General features: G+C 43.3%; 1 protein-coding gene and 1 long non-coding RNA gene across 3 annotated transcripts in view; one reads left to right on the top strand and one right to left on the bottom strand.

Moving 5' to 3' along the window:
• Window positions 1-15,111, bottom strand: part of GOLIM4 (golgi integral membrane protein 4) — a 94,701-nt gene extending 79,590 nt beyond the window's left edge. For both annotated transcript variants that reach the window (XM_072618546.1, XM_072618548.1), the window contains exon 1: window positions 14,471-15,111. In XM_072618546.1, coding sequence (XP_072474647.1) covers window positions 14,471-14,657 — 187 coding nt within the window. In that variant the 5' untranslated portion in view covers window positions 14,658-15,111. The remainder of the gene's footprint in view (window positions 1-14,470) is intronic.
• Window positions 15,112-15,663: 552 nt separating this feature from the next.
• Window positions 15,664-21,819, top strand: LOC140510156 (uncharacterized). Its single transcript, XR_011969121.1, has 4 exons — window positions 15,664-15,859; window positions 16,079-16,325; window positions 17,775-17,905; window positions 21,567-21,819. It is a non-coding gene; the product is annotated as an uncharacterized lncRNA (long non-coding RNA).
• Window positions 21,820-23,065: the final 1,246 nt, after the last annotated feature.

Here is a 23,065-nt window from a genome sequence, read left to right as displayed (position 1 = left end):
GGCAGGGCTCTCAATCCTTAACCTTCTTTATCCCATGAGCCCTTCAGGCAGTCAGAGGAAGTCTAGGTATGGATCCTTGGCTAAGCAATGATTTGAAATGCATAAAATAAAACACAAAGGGGGATGCAAAGGAAATACTTATCACACATATACATGTATACATATATTCATACACACATACATATATTTAAAGTTCACAGATTCCTCTGAAATCTATCCATGGACTTTAGATTACGGAATTTCTTCCCACAGGGAATGTCTTCCGTCAATATGATCTGGCCAACTTCTCAGAAAACCTCACTCATTAAACTAAGAGGGGGGGAAGGAAAGTCTGAATTAAGGGAAACTCCAAATTACTCAATAAAGCAGAGGTTTGTAGATTTTATTACTTTGAGAAAAGAAAGTAAGTCAAACTGTTAAAAACTGTTACTCTGCAGAGGTCCTCCCAGGCACGCTTTTAATAAGTAAGAATCATCTCTAAATAGCAACAGCGTCCTTTTACACAGAAGCAGCTGATACAGGACAATAACTGTAAAAGTCTGTTATTTTCTCCTTCAGGAGAGTCCTATACAGGGCCACAAGGGCACACAGGTGGCCAGTTTATGCCAACCAAGGCTACGGTCTCCCAGGTCCAACCCAGATGGAAAAGTTTTAAGGCAGGCTAGGCAACTACAACCCAAGGATGAGCCCAGCTAAGCTTGGAGTGGGCTCCATGATGGACAACTGGCCATTGGTCATCAGAACATTCTGGATACACCAGTTAAGGAGCTGTGATCTACAACAATGAAGTCTCCCATCTTTGGGGTCTTTCCTCCTAGTGAGCCTCTGGGAAAGATGACATAGTTAGGGGGGTATTTAAGCCCCCCTCCTTTTTTTAACGTTAATGCTGCCTCAAGACTGGAGGCTACAACGTAAAGGGAAAAGGTGCTAACTGCCCATGTGAGTAAACTGTGCTGTGGGAAATTATCTCTAAGGTCAGTTTTAGCTTTATAATAACATTTATAATAATATAATAATATATAATAATTCAATAATTATGATGACTGATGGCAACGATGGTAGCAATTAGCACTTACAAGGTATGTGAAGCAATTCTCACAGATTGTCTCATTTGATATTCACAACAACTCTGGGAGATAGGTACTATTATCACTCCCATTTTACAGACGAGGAAACTGAGGCAAAGGGAGGCTAACTAACTTGTCCAGGGTCAAGTATCTAGTAAGTACCTGAGAGAAGATTCACTCAGATCTTCCTGACCCCAAGCCCAGGGTTCGGCCCACTCTGCCACCCAAATACAGGGCACTGCGCTGGCCACTGAGAAGATAAAAAGGAAAAACAAGACAGTTCCTGGTCTCAGAGAATTCATGTCCAAACATTCACTCTCTGACTCTATGAGTCACCTGCCCGAACAAAATGCAGAACACACTTGGACTCTGGAGTGTTTACTCAATATTAAGGCAATCTTCTCCCCACGGAAAGGTAGGTCAGAAATCAGAATGAATAGCAATGGGAAATGACATTGGGGCCCTTCTAATTTTGTCCCCAGCTTTTCAGAGATGCCCATTGTGTAAAGTGGGCTCAAACTGCTTCCATCAGCGCTGCTCCAATGGCATCCATCATTCACTATTACCCTTTAACCTTGAATCAGAAGTAGGACAGCCTAGTAGATGGAGTGCTGGACTTGAAACCAAGAAGACCTGAATTCAAATTCCACTTTGGACACTGGCTAGCTATGCGAGACTAACTAAGCCACTTCAAGTCTCTGGAAATGAGTTCTTCATCTCTTTCAAAATAAAAAAGGGAGAGTGTTAGAGTAGACACCCTTCAAGGCTCCTTCCAACTTTAAATCTATAACCTTCTGATCGCCACATGCTAGTCCATTTCTTCTCTCTGTAGCCCTCAATGTTTTCCAGGGGGTGCATGATAGGGAGTGGAGGGCGCTCATGTTTCACAAGTTCTATTCTGATTTTACAAACTGACTTATTGATATAACTTTCTACATGGAGGTGGATGCAAGTCCTCAATCATTAGTCTCAACCTTTTAACAACAGCGAAGCACTATCAAAGTCAGTAAGAGTTCCACCCATTCAAAGGGTGTAGCCAGGAATATTAAAGGTGTCTCAGGTTCTGCATTCAGTGTCCGAGGTGAGCGGGATCAGACCCAGGTCTGTGTCTGTCTGTTTCTCTGTCTCTCTCTCTCTCTCATTTCCATTAGTATCACGGCTTCACCAAACTCCTCAAGGAAAGAGCAGCCACTGATGAGAGTGGCAGTGAGGAATTTTATCACCCATGATCAACTGATGTTCAATGATCAAAATTAAAACTACAGCCTCAACTGTATACTTAGAACTTCAACTGTTTATCCCTGGGGGTGGGGAGAAGGATTTCAATTTAAACTCAAAACCACATTGATACCGATCAAATTTCTGTGTAATTCAGGGGTGGGAAACTTGTGGCCTTGACCCTCTAGGTCCCCAAGTGCAGCCCCAATTGTGGCCTCGAGGCCACAGGTTTCCTACCCCTGGAAACCTGCTTCCTCATGTGTAAAGGTAAGCAAAAACCTCTCTTTTGTTCTAAACTATAATTGGTCATCAATTCTGGTGAAGCGTTGTCTGCTTTATCATTCTGCTTTTTCATGAATCATGCTATGAATCGGCATCCTTCAGACAGGAGGAGCCAAAAGCAGTGATTCCACTTCCTGACCTGGTAGGGGGTTGGGCACATGCCCAATGCTACTTTTACAAGACCAGAGGAGCCTTGGCATGGACATTCCCAAGAAAACTATTTTCATTCAACCTGAAGTATTTAAAGAATGTTTTGCCTTTAAATCTAGGTTATAAACCGACCTGTAAATGATTGTAGCTAGGTGACACAGTGGATACAGTTGTGGGCTTAGAATCAGGAAAACATCTTCTTGGGTTCAAATCCAGACTCAGACACTTAATAGCTATGTGAGCCTGAGCAAGTCACTGAACTCTGCCTGCCTCAGTTTCCTCATCTGTAAAATGAACTGGAGAAGGAAATGGCAAACCACTCTAGTATCTTTGCCACGAAAACCCCAAATGGTGTTATAAGGAGTCGGACATGACTGAAAACAATTGAACAATTATTATAACGTCAATCTTCATGAATAAAACTCCATCTCAAATGGCTGACCTTCCACTGAGAGGCACAGTCAGGAAGATTTGATTTAGAGCCTGGCCTGGCATGTCAGCTCCTGGATTAAGTCCTGAAAATGCCTGGTGCCCTCAGGCAACTCTTTGAAACTCGAAGATGTCAAGTAGGTGCCAATCTCCATTGGAAGAGGGAGATTTCCTTACCTGAATGAAATCACAAGTTTAGCTTAGAACAGCAGCAGCTGCAACCAGATGATATAACTACTGAGTGGTAGTGACCCAGTGGAGAGAATTCAGGTCTTCCTGATCCCAAGTTCAGGGTCCAACCCACTCTGCCACTCAAATACAGGCACTGTGCTGGCCATTGGGAATATGAATGACACAGTGGAGAGACATATGTCTTCAAGTCAGGCAGACTTGGGTGCAAATCTTCTCTCTTGTCCATGCTGGCTTTGTGGTCCTGGGCAAGTCACTTCTCAGTGTCTGGGCAGCCCCTAACTGTAAATTATGGGCCAGTGGCTGATCTGCATCAGTGAAGAGGTTTCCTCATATCAAAGGCTGGACCCAAAAAGACACATACTTTTCTGCTTCTTTCAAAGTCTGTGATTCACATGAGTTGTTACACCTCCACCCCACAGATCTCAGCCTCTCAGAACCTTAGGAGATGGTCAGGAATGACTGTGCAGAAGCATGTCATCCCCTTGAGGCCAACCTTCCTGCGATCCTCAAAGTTCAATGAGGCTGTATACAGGCACTCATGTCTAGGAGAAATCTTTCACAGTCTGTGAACCCTAAAGAAGTTTCCATTCGTTAGCAGAGACTGAGAATTCAGAGTCGTGTGTGCCATCCAAAAAGCTATGACAACCAATTAGAGGGTTCCAGACTGGTGCAGTCATGCAACTAATAAGTGTCTGAGGGAGGATCTGAAACCTAGGCTTTTCTGACTGCAAACCCAGGGTTTTATTCACTATACTATGATATGCACAAACAAAGTGTTTCCTGATTGGGGGGTTAACTTCCTAAAAAGCAGGTGTATTTGATCATTTTGGTGGCCTGGATCCTTTTGTGAGGCTAATGAAACCTATGGACTAAATTCACAGACCCCCACTTAAGAACCACTGCTACAACCAAAAAATTATCTTACTGAGTCAGAAAAAATAATAACAGGGCACATTTAGATGAGCAAGCATCAGGAATCTCAAGACAAGCAGGGGAAAATAGGTGAAGAAACTTGATTCATTAGTATCAGACCTTTGTGTGAAACAGTAATTTTGATTACGTTAAATTAAAATTTTCCTGTGTAAATAAGATCTATGTAGCTAATAGAGGGAATGTAGAAAACTGGGGAAAAACCCTCAAAGACAATGTCCCAGATAGAATGTGACTGAGTTAGAATATTTTGTGATGGGGTAAATGATGAGCTGGTAGATCCAGAAAATATATGGAAAAACTTATTCTTCTAAAGGAAGCTACTATCCACCTAGAGAGAAACAGGTAAGTGGAAATAAGCATAATGCAATCTTACATGTATGCGTTTCAGTGTATATGTATGTATAAGTTTATGGAGATATACATGTATATGTATGTGTATGTATATGTATATATATATACATATACACACATATTAACAAAGGGGTGTGTGTGTGTGTGTGTGTGTGTGTGTGTGTGTGTGTGTGTGTGTGTGTGTGTGTGTGTGTGTGTGTGTAACTGTAGCTTCTTGGGGGAGGAAGAGAAAAAAAATAATGCAAAAAGTAAACAGCACAGGACAAAAGAAAACATCCAAGGAAGCCAAGAAAAGCTGGACAGTTTTGGAAACAATATGTAGTATTTGTCATGTAGATTTTCTTAAATGGAAATTTACTTTACACTGAATCCTCTCTTCTACTCTGCTCTGCACATGGCAACGTTTTCTTTTTCTTGTCTTGTTTTATATTTAATTTTAAACTAAATTTAAATATAAAAATAATGACAAAGAACCACTGCTACCGAGGAAAGCTTAATATTTTTTGTCTGTACAGTAGCTAAGGCTCCACAGTGGAAAATCCCATCAGACCCTGGGCTGAAGTAAAGATTCATGGATACCGAGCCATTATTGTACCATCACTGACTAATACTTCCCAAGTAATGATGTGCTGATTATTGAGAACACATAAAACAGGCATCCCGTGCTCTCCGGAGACTCTGCAGGAGCTTTAAGAAAATGCAAAAGCCTTGAGATCAGTTACTTCTATCACTGAGAGAGCCAGTCACAATTTACCCACAGTAACTGATGTGTAAAAGCTACGCAGAGGGTCCCATTTCCAGTCTGCAGAAATGCACATCGGGGCAAAGCCTCACCAACTCGGAGGTTGGAGGTTTGGTTTTTCACTGTTATTTTAAATGTTGAGGGTTTAAGCCTCATTCTTTGGTTCAGAGAATATCATTTTGATGAAGTCCTCTTCATAGCTTCATACATAGCTATTAGAAGGCAAGCCCCCGACAGCAGGGATTACATTCTTCTTGGAGGCAGCTAAGTGATTTGGTAGCTAGAGTACTGGACCTGGACACGGGAAGACCCCAGTTCGAATGTGACCTCCGATATTTACCACCTGAGGCACCCTTGGCCTCCTTCAGCCTCAACTTCCTCCAGTGTTAAAATGGGGATGATAATGACACCTACCTCTCAGGGATGTATGAGGATGACATGAACTATTTGTAAAGCATGATGTAAACCTTTAAAAAGTTACAGATGTAGTCCTCTCCCTAAAGCACAGCTTGGCCCAGAATAAATCCTTGTCACCCATTATGCCACCCTGGTGGGCACAAGTTCCTTCTTGTGCACACTTCCCACATCACTTGGGAAGGACTTCACTCTAAATATAAAGAATTCAGAGAAGCTGGTACAGAAAATGACGCAGAGAAAAATGAGAAGAACCAGGAGAAAAATTCATACGGGTGACCACGAGAATGAAAGGGAAGCTAGATACAAAGACATCAGAACACTGATCGGTCACTCAGTGACCACCCCTGACTTCATGAGACTTATGGTGACAAAGCATGTCTCCTAGCCCTCCAGAGAGAGATGAGAAACTAAAGGTGCGGGATGGGGCACATATGTGCATACACACAAATGCATGCCCACACACGCACGCACACACATGCACGCACACACACACACACACACACACACACACACACTGCTATGTTTGCTGATACGTATGCATCACACAAGGATTCACTGGGAAGTGAATCATATAAATGAAAATAAGTTCATCTTAGACCATACGAGAAAAAAAAAGAACCACTATGTGGCTAAACCCACCCCGTCTTGATCCTCAAAAGGGTAAGTTCACCATTCTCTTCTTAGCAGTGATTAAGTATTAGAAATAATAATGTTTAAAGAAGGGATTAGAGGCTATTCAGTTCTGAGCAACCTAGAGACCACTTTACACTTTATCAGCCAGAGCAAGAAAATCTTAGCACTAACCACCTCCTACGTCTCTGCCCCCAAGGAGAGGAGCCAATGGAGTCTGTTTATGGAGGGTGTGGATTTTATTGGAGATAGCGCTGAGCCTAATGAGGCAGCAGAGAGGAGACAAGCTAGGGAGGAGAGTGAGCTGTCTGCCAAGATGAGCAAGGATCATGGCAAACAATAAACTTAGTCTGAAGTCTACCACAATTCAAGTGTGAGTGTGTGTGTGTGTTTGTGCATGCATGGGTGTTTGTGTGTGTCTGTTGGCATGTGTGGGTGTGTGCTGGCGTGTGTGTATGTGTGTGTTTTTGGAAGATGCTCTAAGACACCTCCAAATAGAAGGGTTCAGGGTCCCTACTTTAAAGAAATCAGATGTCTGTCTCTGCTTCTGAGAGCTGAGCTGCTTGACCTAATACGTACCTTCTGTGCTCAAATTTTGTTGATGATGCTGATGAAGAACGCAGAAAATACAGACTAGAAAAGGATACAGGGCAACAAATTTTTGTGAACCTAAGTTAACACCAGGAGATCAAGCTGTGTCAAATGATACAATGTATTTGCTTTTGTCCTTAAGGCAAAGAAAATTAAAATTTTTATTTCAAAGTAAAATTTTACATATATACAGTTCTATATATTTCTTCAAAGTAAAATTATAAATAATTTTATATATAACATATTTCTAGGTAAAATTATATATAACTTCAGGTGTTAGGCCACACATCATACACGTGCATACATAGGTATCTTTATATCTATTGCTATAGATAGATAGATAAATAGAGAGATAGATCTCTTCAAGTGATGTTTCTGGCCCTTCCAGAACCATGTATAATGAGCCTGGTATAATGGATAAAGCACTGGACTAGGAGTCAGTTAAGACATGAGTTTGAATCCTTCTGTGGCTACACATGGTCTGCTTCACATTGGACAAATCACTTTACCCCCCGAGCCTCAGTTTCGCCTGTAAAACAGGGATAATCACAGCACATTTCCCTCATAGAGCTGAGGTGAGGATCAAGGGGGTCATGAAATGTTCTGAATATTTTAAAGGCCTATAAAAATGTGAGCTATTATTTTTTATAATTATATAATAGCCACACTATTTCTACATAGTAGGAAAAGTATGAAGTAACTCAGTGCTTTTGCAGCCCTGATATACACATCACACTTATGCAAGCATATTACGCACAATGACTTACATACAAGCAGGTAGGAAAAGGAAATCATCCAGTTACAGAAAAACAAAATCATTGGCTCTGGAGTCAGATTTTTCAGGTTCAAATCCCATCTTTGGCACTTATCCCTGTGTGATCTCTGTATGTCATTTTCCTCATCTATAAAGTTAAGAGGTTCCACCAGATGGCCTCTAAGGTTTCATTCAGCTCCATAGCTAGAATGCTAAGGAGAGGCAAAGCTTCGAAAGGAAGTGAGCCCACCCTGCACGCCAAGGGATGAAAGACACACAGCAAAAGGCCAAGAAGAAGGTCACTAGCATGTTGGGTGGAGACTCTTCAGAGGATTTTATGAGACAGCATAGACAGGAATGGTACAGGAAGGAGTGATGGGTGAGCGGCAATGGGCATGGCTGAATGGAGTACCAATAGTGTGATAAGAACACAGATCGAGCAGATAAATATCATGGCACAGGTTCAACGCACTGAGTATTTACCAAATACTCCTAATGGACACAGTACTGTCCTAGACATAAGGATGCATTAGCATCCCTATCCTTAAGGAGCTCACAGCAGGTGAAGTAAGTGGCAGGAACACCTTAACCAAAGACAAGGAAACAAACTGTTAGGGTGGCTTCATGAGGTTAGAATTAAACCAGATTCCCTTTAGAGCACAGAATGGAGAGAAAAATGTTAGAAAGAAGATGGGACCAGATCAAAAGAACTTTGAAAGGCAAGATAAACAGCCTGAATTGGGAAAAAGAACAGATAGCTATTAAAGGGTTTTTGATTAGGTGAATGGCATGATAAAAGTGGTAGGTTTGGAGGATGAGCACCCAGGGGCCTTTATGATACCCTTATACCTTATGGCTGGTAGCACCTTCCCTTCTAAGATTATCTTCTACATACTCTATTTATCTTGTCCACACCTACAGTACAAAGGAAGGAACAGAAAAGGAAAGAGATGTTGAAGACCCCCCACTGCCATGACTTCAGGATTATAAGACAACCTAGCCTCTGAAAACCAGAGAAACACAGGGAGAAAACCAAAGAGTTCCTCATATCCATCTTGGGCTTCAGTCTCTCAGTGCCTGCGACAGCAGAAGAGCTGCTTTGAAGGGGACTTTAGGCCAGGGAGAAGAACCTGCATCCTTGAGGCCACATGTGGCCCTCTAGGTCCTGAAGTGCGACCCTTTAACTGAATCCAAGCTTCACAGAACAAATCCCCTTCACAGAAGGATTTGTTCCGTAAAACTTGAACTCAATCAAAATGTTGCACTTGAAGACCTAGAAGACCCCATGCGGCCTGAGGCCACAGATTCCCCACCCCTACTCTAGGCCATCACAGGTCCCAAGCCTTAGCACTCCAGTGTTGCTGGGGACCTGAATAAACTCTGCCATCAAAGCCTCTAAGATGAAGAACCTGGAGCCCCATCCTTACGGAGGGTATCTCCTAAGTCTGCCTCTTGACCCCATCGCCTTAGGATGTGGCTCCCAGAAGACAACCCTGATACAGAGAGCAAAATCAAGGCTCTGATTCTTCTTTCAGTGCTTCCCCTGCGTCAGGGACTGTGCCGAAGGCTAGCGATACAAATACAAGCAAACCAGATGGGCCGTGACCTCAAAAAGCTCACATTTTAATAGGAAAGGCAACAAATACAGGGAAGTGGTAGCAGGGAAGGGTGTCCTGGAGAGGGACCTCAGAACAGGTGACTGCCTAAGAAGGCCTTGCCAGGAAAGGTAATACTGAATTGATTACAGTTCTCAGTTACAGCTGGAAGGTGGACAGGGGAGAAAAGAGGTGAAACACTTACCAGAAGCCACAAGCCATTATCTCACCGATTCAGAGTCAATAACTGATAAAGCAGAACACCGGCACACCCCTTCCCCTCCCATCTCTCCAGATACAACTCTCCCCATCCACCTCAGAACTATCCCTTCAGAGTCCCTGACCTCCTCAACTCTCCTGTTCCTATGGATCCTCTGGACAATCTCCTATTCCCCACTATCAACAAACTCCCCAGTATCAGGCCTCCTACTCTGTAGGACATAGTCTCATGGAAGACAGATGCTTTTTAGTTTTGGGGTTTGTAGCATCTATTCTTATGTTAGTATCACACCAAGGACATATATACAGTCCACTACATTCTGGCAATCCAAGATGAGTAAAATAAAAAAGCAAAACACAAAACTGCTTACTAGACAACTGAAGAGAAGAGAATTGGTAAAAGAGACACTTGAGGACTCCAAACTCTACCATAAGCATGCAGACTTGGGCAGAGGGGAAGAAAGAGATGGGCAATGAAGGGGAATATTTTACTACCAGATCCATCCATGAAATAGATGGACCTTATCTCAGCGCACAGAGAATTACAAAACTTCATGAAAGCATAGCTCCTGCTTTCAAAGGGTTTAAAAGCTAGTAGGGGATGGAGGAAGGATATTACAAACCAGAGACAACTAAGGCCAAGGACAACAACAGAATAAAGACTGAACCTGGGACTTAGTTCATCGACACTGGAAATTCCAAGACAAAAGAAGTCCTTGACCCAAACAAATTAATACCTTCTCTATAATACATATTCTTAGAAGACTATCTAGAACACTCAGATAACTTGATCTCAGTCACACAGACAGTATGGGTCAAAAGTAGGACCTGAATTCAGGTCTTCCTAACTACAAGGCAAGCTCTCTGTCTATCACATCATTTTGTTTCTACAACAAATAGCTTGTAATGCAAAAATCAAACATATTAAAGGCTTCAAAGAGGTAAAAGGAACATCCTACATTAAAGGCATCAATAGTCTGTGGGAAGCCACTCCACTCCCCCAAGTCTGTTACCTAATCTCCCAAAGATACTTTGTTTTCCAAAAACTACCAAACTCCTGCCTTTTACCACTCCAGACTAAATTACTAATGAGGTCCTTAATGGCCCTAAGACTCAGACACAAAACACAGACCTAGAACTGGGAGTTGGGAATTACCTAGTACAATCTCCACATTTACAGATGTGGAAATTGATTCCCAGAGTGATAAAGTGACTTGGCCGAAGTTATATGGGTAGTAAGCAGAAGAGCCAATTTCTAACCCAGGTCAACCACCTCAAAATCCAAGTGTCCCTTAAATTATAACAGGAGGCTTCTAAATGAATTTTGTTCCAAAAGTGTGGGTCACATGTAAGGGATTGACTATTTTGTTGGAAAAGGAAAAAGAAAAAAAGAATAGAACAGGCAACAGTGCCACAGTAGAGTTTTTTTAAAAAGGAGGATTTATACAATTACCCCCTTTCACTTATCTAGTCAAACCACAAAAGAAAGATTAAATCTAAACTACATATAACCCTAAGAGCATCTGTTGGGATGAAGCAAGGGCCATCCCTGGTAGCTCCCTATTAGCCCCTTTCAGTAAAATGGTATTTTTCCAGAGGCAGGGAAATCTACATAATCTACCAAAACCCCATAAACTGGGTAGTTCACAAGTCCAAATAAATAAATGAATTAAAAATGAAACAAGAAGCAGTGTCCCCGAGTGAGGGCACGTGGACTGCTCAAACACTCTGGCCCAATTTTGCAATGCTGCTTCTGTTGCAACCATTACAATATCCCAATTGAGAACAGATTCAATGAAAGGCCAGGCTTTAAGTCCACCTCACTCTAAACTTTTTTCAAGACACATTTCTCCCACCTTCTGTCCTACAAATGCCCCCTCCCCACCACCCTGCATCATACTGAGTTCCCCTGTCTCACTTCCCAAATGAAGCAACAAGGATGAGAAAGAAAATCCAATCTATTTTTCAAAAATCCAATAGTGCAAACAGGAAGAAAGCACCAATTCATTAATTAAGGGCTCAGTCATCAAATTCTGGCAGCAGCTGTTAAGGAGATTTAGCTAGCTGGGCAGAGGGAGGAACTGGGGTCCCTCTCGGTTGGTTGGTTTTGCTTTCAAAGCCAAATCAGATCCAGAGGGTTGAGGAGGATACCCACAGAATAAGAGTTATGAGTGTCCTCACTTGGGTTCAGAATATTTTAGTGGGGAGGATGGGGAATGGGGTGGAGTGGGGAAAGACAGCTCAGATTCTACTTGCTCTAGGAGCCCAGCCAATGAATCCAAGAGCACCTACAGCACCCCCCTCCCCTCCTTCCTCTTCTATCCACTTTTATGAAAATCTATTTCTAAAGCACCAGTTGGACTTCTAAGATAAGTTTGGTGTGCAATCTGATATGCGGAAGCAAGCCGGAAAGAAGCCGGTGACTAATAAATCCCCACCCCTCATACCAACAATAACTCATGGGTCAATTCAGTCAGTTAAAAAAGAAAAAAGAACAGTTAAAAGCCAGAATGCAAAAAGCAAGATCCTTTCTGGGCCCAGCCCAGCTCACAGATGGATGGTGCCTATAGCTATGAAGTTTCTGTTTGCTAAAAATACCTTACTTTCTTCTAATTTGGTCACAGAAAACACACAGGCAAAGGGGTGGGTTTAATTTTCTCTTCTGACTTATTATATTTTTTTTAAATTAGAAAAAGCATCCAGAAGAACTAAAGTGACCTGGAGGCATTGTTTTAATGTGTCTCCATAACAATCTTCCACAAGACTCAAGCCAACATTTATTAAGCAACCACTTGGCGTGAAACCCCAGGAAGGGGAGATGAGGACATTAAAGAAAATAGTCCTGGCCCAAGGTATACTGGACAGCCAATAGTCAGTCAACAAACTCTTTACTAAGTGTACCAAGTACTGTTTGAAACACTGGGGATATTAAAAAAAAAAAAAAAGAATAATCTCAATCTCTGCTCCCAGGAAACATACATTCAAATGGGGGAGAAAACAAGCAAATATCTAGATACACACAAGATACAGGCAGAGTATATGAAGGTAATTTGAAAGTTATCTTGCAGAAAAGGCTCTGTCAAAAGATTCTCTACAAATCCCAGACTCCTTACATTTAAAAGTGACTCCAGGTAGGAAACAGCTAAAAAGTAACTAGAGTTTCAGACTTTCAAAGTCTCCAAAGGCTAAAGGACGCTTTCCCACTAGCACTATTTACCATACGTAGTGTTTATTTTGAATCCATGAATTATTTATGTGATTTTGACACTTCCATTAGATATACTGATAGATAGAAGCTGAGCGAGTCTATGGCCTGGTTGGGACTGGGATTTGCTGAGGCTCGGCCAAGTGATCAATTGCACTCTGGGTCCAGAAGAAACATTTTTGAAAATAAGCCATGTGGGATGCACCAAAGGTAAGTGAAGGTAAACAAGTCATTAAGTGTCACATGGTATATACAATGTAAACATTCCAAACCTCTCCAATCCATCTACACTGACAAACAGACGGGAAACACAAACCCAGAGGCACAAGTCACAGTTAATTCCAGTTAATTCTCCATTTGCTTAGACCAGGGGATGATTTTGAAAATTTTAATTCCTAGCTGGATCAATTTCAGTCAAAGGGCAATGACCTCTTTCTTGTCCCTGAATTTCCTCATTCTCACTGGTTGGATCCAAGCAAAAAGAAACTTTCAAAATGCTGGGTCCCGTCTGACAGGTTCTGGGTGGACAGCGTGGTGGGAAGGGTGCTGCTATGTATGGGCACTCAAGCTCTTCCTCTCCCACTGCATCCAACCCACTAGGCTCCCTTTCCAACCTGCAAGGAGGAACCATATTGGATTTCACCAGATGTTAGTGCTCTTTCTGATTACTTTGTATTTTAATTTGTACATGTGGTATGTCTACCTATCTCTGTACCAATTCATCTCTAAGCTCCTGGAGGGCAGGCAGGGACAGCTTTTGGTTTCGTTATACTCATCACATAGCTGAGTGAGAGTTTCATTTCTTCCAGAATTGGAAGAGATCCAAGAGGCCATCTGCTCCAATCTCCTCAGTTTACAGATAAAGAAACTGAGACTCAAAGAGTTTAGGTGACTTGCTCAAGGTCAGACAGCTAGTAAACGTGGAAAATAAGATTTTAGCCTGCATCTTCCTGACTAAAAGTCCAGGACCTCAAGCGACTCTTCCATGATGCCATAGTATTAAATGCTAGAGGAACTGATAAAGACTTGCGGGAACACCTCCTCCCTCCCAGAGGATTTCAACTTAACCACCCCTGGGCTCAATTCTGGCTGGACCACTTCCAGACTGCATGTAGGTCAAGCCACTTCATGTCTGCAGGCCTCAGTTTCTCTATCTGAAAAATGAGGGCGCTGGGCAGATAATCTCTGGGGCCCTTTCCAGCTTTAGCCTTCTCTAATCATGACATAATGTAAGTGACAAAGGGACTGTCCAGGGACAGAAACCCAAATCTGCTTACTGTCTACTTAAAATCTGCTTACTGTCTCTGGGCCTGAGAAAGATAATGGGCTTGAACTAACTTGATCTTTAAGAAAAGAAGAATGCCATTATAACCCTCAGATTGACTTTGTGGTGCCCTGCCAATGACAATCTCAGAACCTACTGGAAACACAAGGATGCAGGGAGGGGTGGGTCCTATTGCTTAACAGGTACAAGGGGCAGGGAGGCATCCTGGCATCATATTCACCACGAGGTCAAGGGCGCTGCCTCAGTTCCCAACACACCGGTGAGTGAACCCTAAACCCGAGGCAGAAAGGCAACTTTTGATGGCGGGCTGCGTGGGTGCGCCCGTGCCGGCCGGCGGGAGTCTGGGTGCGTTCCTCGCACGCGCTGCCCCCCGGGCCGGCCCCGCTCCGCCCCGGGGGCCCCCCGGGTACCTTGCAGCTGGGCAGAGAGGGCCTCCTGGTGCTGCTGGTACTTGAGCGCCACCGCCTCGGCTTTGCGCAGCTGGCTCTGCAGCTCGTAGTACAGCATGGCCCCGTAGAGGACGCCGAACACCACGGTGAGCAGCAGCAGCGTCTGGAAGATCCGTTTCTGCTTTCGGGAGCACATCCCGTTTCCCATAGTCCCCGTTTCGGCCCCCCGAGCCTCCTCCTCCTCCTCCTCCTCCTCGTCTTCTGCGCCCCGAGCGCCTCAACAGCTGCAGCCGCCGCAGGAGGGGGCTGCAGCAGCCGGCAGCAGCGGCAGCATCGGGCACGGGTCCGAGAGAAGGGAGCAGGCGCCGTCCAGGCAGGACCCCCGGGGCACAGCGGCGCGCGCTCGCTTCAGCCCCCGGGCACCGCCGGGCGGGCTGCCATGGACGTGGCCCGCGCTATCGCCCCGGCCGCTCCAACTCCAACTCGTCGAGGCAGCCGCGGAGCAGCAAACTTTTCCCGAGTGCCGGCGCCCGCGCGGGGGCCCTTCGCATGCTTCGGGGCGGGCTGCCCGGGCTCCCGGTGCCCCTGGCCCGGCGGGGCCGAGCTGGCGGCCGGCAGCCGCTTCCCTGCCCCGCGGGATCCCGGCGCGAGGGCTTCAGAGCGGTCCGGGTCCCGCCAGGCCGGCTCCCAGCGGGGCTGCTCCGGCTCGGGCGCTACTTTGTTGCCACCTAAAGGAGGGTGAGAGTAGGACAAAGGGAGGAGAGGCTGGCCCCGGTGCGCTGGCCGGCGGCTTAGCCCGGGCACATCGCGGCGGGGCTGGGCTGGGCTGGGCTGGGCTGCGCGGGGCTGGGCTGCGCGGGGCTGGGCTGCGCTGGCCTGGCCTGGCTGGGCTCGGGGGGGGGCTCGCTGCCGCTCGGAGCGCCGCTTCTGGCCGGGCCACAGCTTCCCACTCAACTTACGTGTCACCCACCAGCCCAGCTCCTCCGGCCAACGGGATTCCGGGAGGAAGTCCCGCGCGCGGCTCTGCGCTCATTGGGCTGGTCCGAGCGGCCCCTCCCTCCCTTTGGGGAGGCAGGGCCCGGCTCCATTGGGCGCCCGCTCTGTCTGTCTGGCCGGAGGGCTCTGGCGGCCCGCCCCCTGCGCGGCCGGAGGGGCTACCTGGCGTGGGGAGGCGGCGGCCGGCGGGGTCCGCGGGGTGCCCACGTGGAGCCTGCGGGGGGTGGGGAGGAGGAGGAGCGGAGGGGACTTGGCTGGGTACGCGCGTGGGAGTCTGCGCACGTGTGTGGTGACTGTGGGGGGGGCGTTGTGTGTTTGTTATGTGTGCTGTCCGCATGAAGTGAGACACGCGAACCGCTGTGCGAGTGTGCGCATCCCAGGTGGAAGCAGTGTGGAAGGGAGGAGGAGCAGGGGGCAGGGGGCACAGCCTGGAAGGGAGGAGGAGCAGGGGGCGGGGGGCACACCCTGGAAGGGAGGAGGAGCAGGGGGCGGGGGGCACAGCCTGGAAGGGAGGAGGAGCAGGGGGCGGGGGGCACAGCCTGGAAGGGAGGAGGAGCAGGGGGCGGGGGGCACAGCCTGGAAGGGAGGAGGAGCAGGGGGCGGGGGGCACAGCCTGGAAGGGAGGAGGAGCAGGGGGCGGGGGGCACACCCCCGAGTTCACAGAGGACGTGGGGTGTGGAATGCAGGGCCCTGGGTGGACATGCTGCAGTCCCACACGCGAAGTGCAACGTCTGCGAACCAGCATCCTCAGATGGCACCTGGCACCAGATACGCACACGGGGTCCTACGCAGGGCACATTCCTAGGTGTGTGCGTCCCCAGATGGGAATGTCTGCCCAGAATTAGTGTCAGCCGTTACAGAGGCGCTTGGAAATCAGCCTGTGAGTGGCAAAGAGGAGGAAAAATTGAGCTCTTGTTCCCCCACCCTCAGTAGAACAATTTTAAAAACAAACTTCCTAGGCTGAAATGAGTTTGCATTCCTTTCGTCTTATCTATTTTATTGGTGGCAAAAAAACCAAGTTATGAAAAAGCAACATTTGCAAATTACCTTGTAAAAGGCAAGGAGTGTCTAGGTAAAATAATTGAAACTTATTAGCAAAACTGGGAAACATTCTCTACTTCAAAAAGAAAAGCAAATCTGCAGTGCAGGCATATTTTGAGATGGATACTTGAGGGGGGGAATTCAGGTTATGCGCACCTATAAAATGATAATTATATTTCTGTCCTTGACCTGAATTCTAAGAAAAGTAAGCTATTTCCCAGATGCTTCCTTATTAATAGTGATATTCATTATATGCCCCATCATTTTTATGACATTCTGGCAGGATTTTACTGTTTGTCATTGTAGCGAGCACTAGGAATCTTTTTAGAGCATAAAGGCAATTTGTTATCATTGGTAAGTTGTGTCTGACTCGGTGACCCCAGCTGCAATTTTCTTGGGTAAGATGCTGGAGTGGTTTACTGTTTCTTTTTCCAGCTCATTTTACAGATGAGGAAACTGAAGTAAATAAGGTTATGGGATTTGCCCAGGGTCACACAGCTGGTAAGTGCTGGATTTGAACTCAGGAAGAGGAGTCTTTCTGATTCCAACCTAATGCTCTATCCACTGTGCCATCTGGCTGCTAAACATTGCCTGGTGCAGTCAGGGTTGGCATAAATTTAGAGAACCTCTCTCCCACCAAATGTTCACACGAATTATTTGTGCCTGACCTGTGGTAGAGCATTCTGAGCTTGTATCGCTTTGATTAGTCACAGTTGAACACACTGAAACTTGATTCTAGCATAGTGATGTAATTTTGGTCCTCTGAGAAGGGCGGACAGCAACCAACCACATGCCTGGCACTGTGCTAAGTACTGGGGATGCAACAATAAAAAGAAAGCTAGATCTTGTCCTCAAGGACCTTACAGTCTAAAGGGAGAGACACACAAAAGGAGGTGGGAGGAAGGTAGGGACTGAATTTTAGGGGGTACCTGGTGCCGGAGCATTTTGTCCTGTGGAGTTGAAACCAGGGAGAGAAGCAGATGCCAAGTGGAGATGCAAAGGCCAATCAGGATACTATTGAAATAGGCAAGGTGAGAGATGATATAGTCCTGAATGAAGTCAAAGTTGAGAAGCCCAATTTCTGCCCTTTATAAAGGAAAGAATTGGGAGAAGTTTGGAACTCTGCCCTCCAATCAGAAGGCTGAAAATTAATCAAGTAGAGTTAGCCACATGGGGATGAGATTAGAAGTGATGAGTTTACTCTGGGAGGGATGGAGTTGAAACCAGGTAGGGCAGCAGATACAAAGAGAAATAAATTGAGAGTCTATTTTCTGCTCTCTTTATAAAGGAAGGAATTTGGGAGGACTACGTACAAAGCGCTTTGCTAGATGCTAGAGATTAAAAGACCAAAAAAAAAAGAAAACCAGTCTGACTTCGAAGAGCTTACATAGTGCTTTACAGGAGACTACATTTGAACAGGTAAGTGTAAAATAACATTAAAGTTATCTCAAGAGAGGGGGAGCAATAATAATCAGAAGAATCAATCAATTAACAAAAATTTATTAGCCACGTGTGCTAGTAATTGGGCCCAGATTTAGATCAGGAAAATGCTTGTGTATAAGATAGCACCCAAGTTAAGCTTTGAAGGAAGTCAGTAGACTGAAGAGGAAGAGCTTTCCAGGTACAGAGGCAGTCTCTTACAAGAGATAGAATGTAGGAGAACTGGCACAGCATGACCTTTTTGTCTGAAATGTAGAGTGGATGAAGTGGAGAAACAAAATAATTTGGAAGTGTAAGCTGGAGCTGGACTGGGTTTGAAAATACCAATGGCTATGTTTGCATGTTATTCTAGAGACAATAGGCAACTGTGGCAGCATCTTTGAACTTTGAGAAGTTTCTTTTGGCAGCAGTGTGGAAGAGGGAATTGGAAAGGGAAGAGACTGGAAGCAGGAAGACCAGTCAGGATGCCATTGAAATAGGTTAGGTGAGAGATGATCCAGTTCTGCATGAGGTCAAAGACTTAATAGAGGAGGAAAATGAACAAATTCAGTAGAGATAAACAGAGAATTAATAAGGCTTGTCAAACTGATTGGATGTGGGAAAGGAATGAGAGAGAGAGAGAGGGAAGGGTCAAGGATGACTTTCAATTTGCAAACATGGGAATCTGGCAGAAGAGTGATACCCTCAACTGAACAAGTGAGGAACCAGGTCTACAGGTTAAAGGACCTGCCAAGGTTACCCATCAACTGGTGATGAAATCAGAACTCTAGTCACTGTCTGTGGTATTTGTGGCTGTGGTATTTTTTATGAAAAAGTGTAGCATTTTCACCAACCTGGTAAACCAGTTAAAACCACAAGACTTTATCTTATATTTTTAAATGACAATTTGATGGTAGAAAGATCTTATCCTCAATAAGTCTTCTATTTAAAAATAAAGAATTTTAACTTATTTTCTGTAAACTTTTCCTGATTCCCCCAGATGCCAAGATCCCCTTCTATTTGTATGTATGTATATACATACATGTGTGTATATATGTACAAAATATGTGTATATGTATGTGTGTATACATATGTGTATATACTTATGCATGTTTTGTGATGTTTAAAAAGTTTGAGAGGCAAAATTTCTGCATAATTAATTATTAAATGAATAATGCTGGCAATTGGTCAGCTAGGTGATGCAGTGGATGGAGCACTGACCCTGGAGTCAGGAGGACCTGAATGCAAATCTAGTCTGAGACACTTGATACTTACTAGCTGTGTGACCCTGGGCAAATCACTTAACCCAGATTGGCTGGTGGTAAAAAAAAAAAAAAAGCAACAAAAAATAATGCTAGCATTTTATTAATAAAAGAGTTTAGTGGTTCTCTCAAATGCCAAAGACCCCTTATGGTGGTGGGCTCGCAGTTTATATGCCCTTGGAAGAGTGAGTGTTCTTGAGGATGACAATCAACTCTGATTGGTTGACAATTAATGAGAGAATGAATATTGCAATAGAGGTAGACTCACTCCAATGAGGGACTGAGTGACATCATGTCACTGGACTGTCTCTACACAGAGACCACCCCTAACCCTGACCTACAAAGGATCTACCTCCACCCATACTTGCTTGAGTGGGACATAATGGGTAGGAATTAACTTTACATTAGATGGTCTAGGTGGGATAAATTTTTGACAGAGGTCAGTAGTGTTCTTCAAAGTCTTTTCTTTGAACAAGGAAATCGGACAAGGAAAAAGCCTGGAACTCCCCCATTACTGGATATTAATAATCATTTCCCTCAATAGACATGTCTGTCTATATCTTCCTATGTGTTTATCTAAGTATAGATAAAATACAGGTATGTAAATATAAATATAATTTGTGTCTCTGATAGAATATAAGCTCTTTCAGGACAGGAACTGTTTTGATTTCACCAGTGACTAGGCAGTGCCTGGCACATAGTATGTTCATAATAAATGTCTGTTAATTGATTGAATAATTGATGTATAATCTATCACATTGTTTAGATTCTCTTCTATTTAGGTTATGGTTGAAATTTACCAGAAATCATTTTTTTATTGCTAAATGAAAATAGTCATAAATAATCCCACCCTGGACACAGGTAACCTCAGAATCCTGAGGGAGATGAAATCTGACATTAGCAGATATAATTCATACCTGAAAGGAAAAGTAAAAGAATTATCTCATCTCGAAAACACGCAATAACAGCTAAGGAAAGTTGTCTCTAATAGCATTACAGTATCTATTTAGTTTTAAGCACCAGAACCACTGGAAAATCCTGATATTTAATAAACATAAAATTACTCATAGCAAACCTCTGGTTCCTCAGCCACCAATTCTAAGCTCAGAAATAATACTTGCCTAGAGCTGACTATCTGACTATGTAGAATAGAACTGGCACAGGTGGTAAAATGCCATTCAATATTTTAGTCATAAAATTTGAAAGAACAAAAATTATTACCTGAGGAATCCCATTATTTCAAATGTAAGAAATATTTAAACTTGCCTGTGGCAATCTTAGAATATTAAAACTCAAAGGTGAAGCATGCTGCCAGATTCTCCAATTTTTCTTTTAGAAGATGGAAGGAGAGGAGTCAGGACATTATTAAAGGAAGGAGCTGTGTTTACATACCTTTGCTTTTGGGTGGGGACTTAAGCCACAGTTTATGATTTCTTCTGAGCTTATTATTCATGATAAGAATAATTCTACTTTTGATACCATATGATTTTTCATTCCATAATCATATGGTAAGTAGAATATTTGTATTTATTCTTTTAACAAGTATTAAGCACCTATTATATACAATACATTCTGCTAGGCACTGGCATTCAAAGATAAATGAGATGTAGTTCCTTGTCTTCAAGATTTAATATCTATATAGGTGATAAGATATGTTTATAGGTTAAATCCATTAAAAATTGAATAAGTGAAATTCATAAAATGTAATGAAAGCCATATAAATACATATTGATAATGTAACTTATTAGCATGCAACATAAAGGACATTTATAGATGCATATGGATGTACATATGCAACAAGCTGTACTGTATGCTGATAGATTTGCTCTGTGAGCTGTCCATTCCATTACATGTCGTAGTCTGGACACCAGGTATTCTTCATTCATTCGTTTTAGGTTTTGGTTTTGGTTTTCCTGTGTGGATAGTTTGGTCAGACCCTTTTAGGTGATTCTAGATGTCATTTTGGAAATTCTTCAGTGGTGTAGGACTTGATGCACTTATCACAATGTTAGCCTCACGTGGAAGCATCTGGAGAATTTTGACATCTCTATCAAGGGTTCTTATTGAGTTCCACGAACACCCAAGGAGTCCATGGATAGATTTCAAAGGTTCAGTAAGTCAACAAGCATTTAATACAGGCTTACTGTATGCCAGGTACTGTGCTAAATTCAGGTGATACAAAGAAAGGTAAAAACAGTTCCTGCTCTCAAGGAGCTCTAGTTTAATGAGAGAGACAACATGCAAACAACTATGTGCAAACAAGATTCATACAAGATAAATTAAAACAGGGGTGAGAGTGGTCTGTGAACTGGTATGAAGAAAATAAATCTTCATTTTCTCCCACCTCTAATTGAAATTTCTTCAATTTTTTTAAATTTTAATAAAAATGGGATCTATAGGCTTCACCAGACTGCCAGAATGGTCCAAGACAGAAGATTAAGAACCACTGACCGATAGGGAATCACCCTTCCACTTGAACTTTGCTGGATATCCTCCATGTAGGTAGCAAATGTCTTCATTGAGCATACATCTTCCTTGTTTATTTTTCCCTTGATATTGATATTTTAAAAAGTCACCAACAGAGTTGTTTGTATTATTTGCTTGACCATATTTTGGAGTGAATTAAAGGTTTCTCTCTGCTGGTGTCCTATGGATTCTGTTTGTTCTCTAGTTCCTATACTTCTGGGCACTTTTCTTTTATGATTCTCTGAAACATAGTATTCAAGATTTTGGTTTCACCACATGAAACCAAAGGAGGCAAAAGATTCTTAGATTGTTCCACCAAACTCTGCCTTGAAGGTCATTTGCTGTGGATTATAGATGCTGCAAGTGTTTCTAATTTTTTTTAATCTTTTGATTTTGCTCAATGATTTATTATTTTACTTCTGCATTTTTAGTTCTGTCTCTTCCATTTAATTTTGGGGGGGGTGTACCCTGCCTTGCTACAATTTTCCACCTTCTAGTTCAAGCTTTCAATTATCTTTTTCAGTTTTAAAGAAAGCTGATTTTGCTTCTTAGCATTTTAATTTTTTATAAAATTATTCAAACACTTATGATTCTCGTCTTTCCTCCCATTTACTCTTCTGCAGTCCTACTTGTAGTAATTGTACTTACTCAGCCTTCCGGAACCAACATGAGTTCCATCTCCTTCAAGAGGAAATATAGTATGTGGAATGGAGTGCCAGCTAGAATAAGGAAAAATAGTGTTTCTATTCCACTTTAGATGCTTGCTACTGAGCAAGTCATTCAGCTTATCTTAACTGTATCTTCCTCATCTGTAACAGAAGGATAAAAATATCACTACTTCACTGGGAGGGGGACTATTATGATAATAAATGAGATAATAGGTGTAAAGTTTCCCTTCAGCCTTAAAGACATACATACATATATGTATATATACATATATATGTATATACATATATATACATATATATGTATGTATGTATGTATATATGTAAACTTTCAGCCATAAATGATGCAGGGTGCCCCCCCAAAATCTTAGTGTGGTTTTAGAATTTAACAGCTTTAATAGTTCAAAACTTCACTAAGACTTTTGGAACACCCTGTATTTTCTACCTCACAGCCATATGCCAGAGCCATATCTTTCTTATGACCTTATGCGATTCTATTTTGACTATAATATTTGTACATGTACCTCCCCCTTAGAGTTTCAAAAGTTCAATGAGTTTTGTCTACCCCAACACCAAATGAGAAGACCAAGATTAGAATCAAGAAAACTTGAGTTAAAATCCCATCTCAAGATGTTTACTATTCGTGTGGCTCTGGACAACTCCCTTAACATGTCTATGCCTCAGTTTCCTCATTTGTAAAATGAATGGTTGGAAACAATAACTTCTAAGGTTCATTGGAGCTCTGAAGCTATGACTCTATAATCTTA

The sequence above is a fragment of the Notamacropus eugenii genome, chromosome 6 (genome assembly GCF_028372415.1).
Source record: "Notamacropus eugenii isolate mMacEug1 chromosome 6, mMacEug1.pri_v2, whole genome shotgun sequence".
NCBI lineage: Eukaryota > Metazoa > Chordata > Mammalia > Diprotodontia > Macropodidae > Notamacropus > Notamacropus eugenii.
This window is presented reverse-complemented; position numbering and strand designations above follow the sequence as displayed.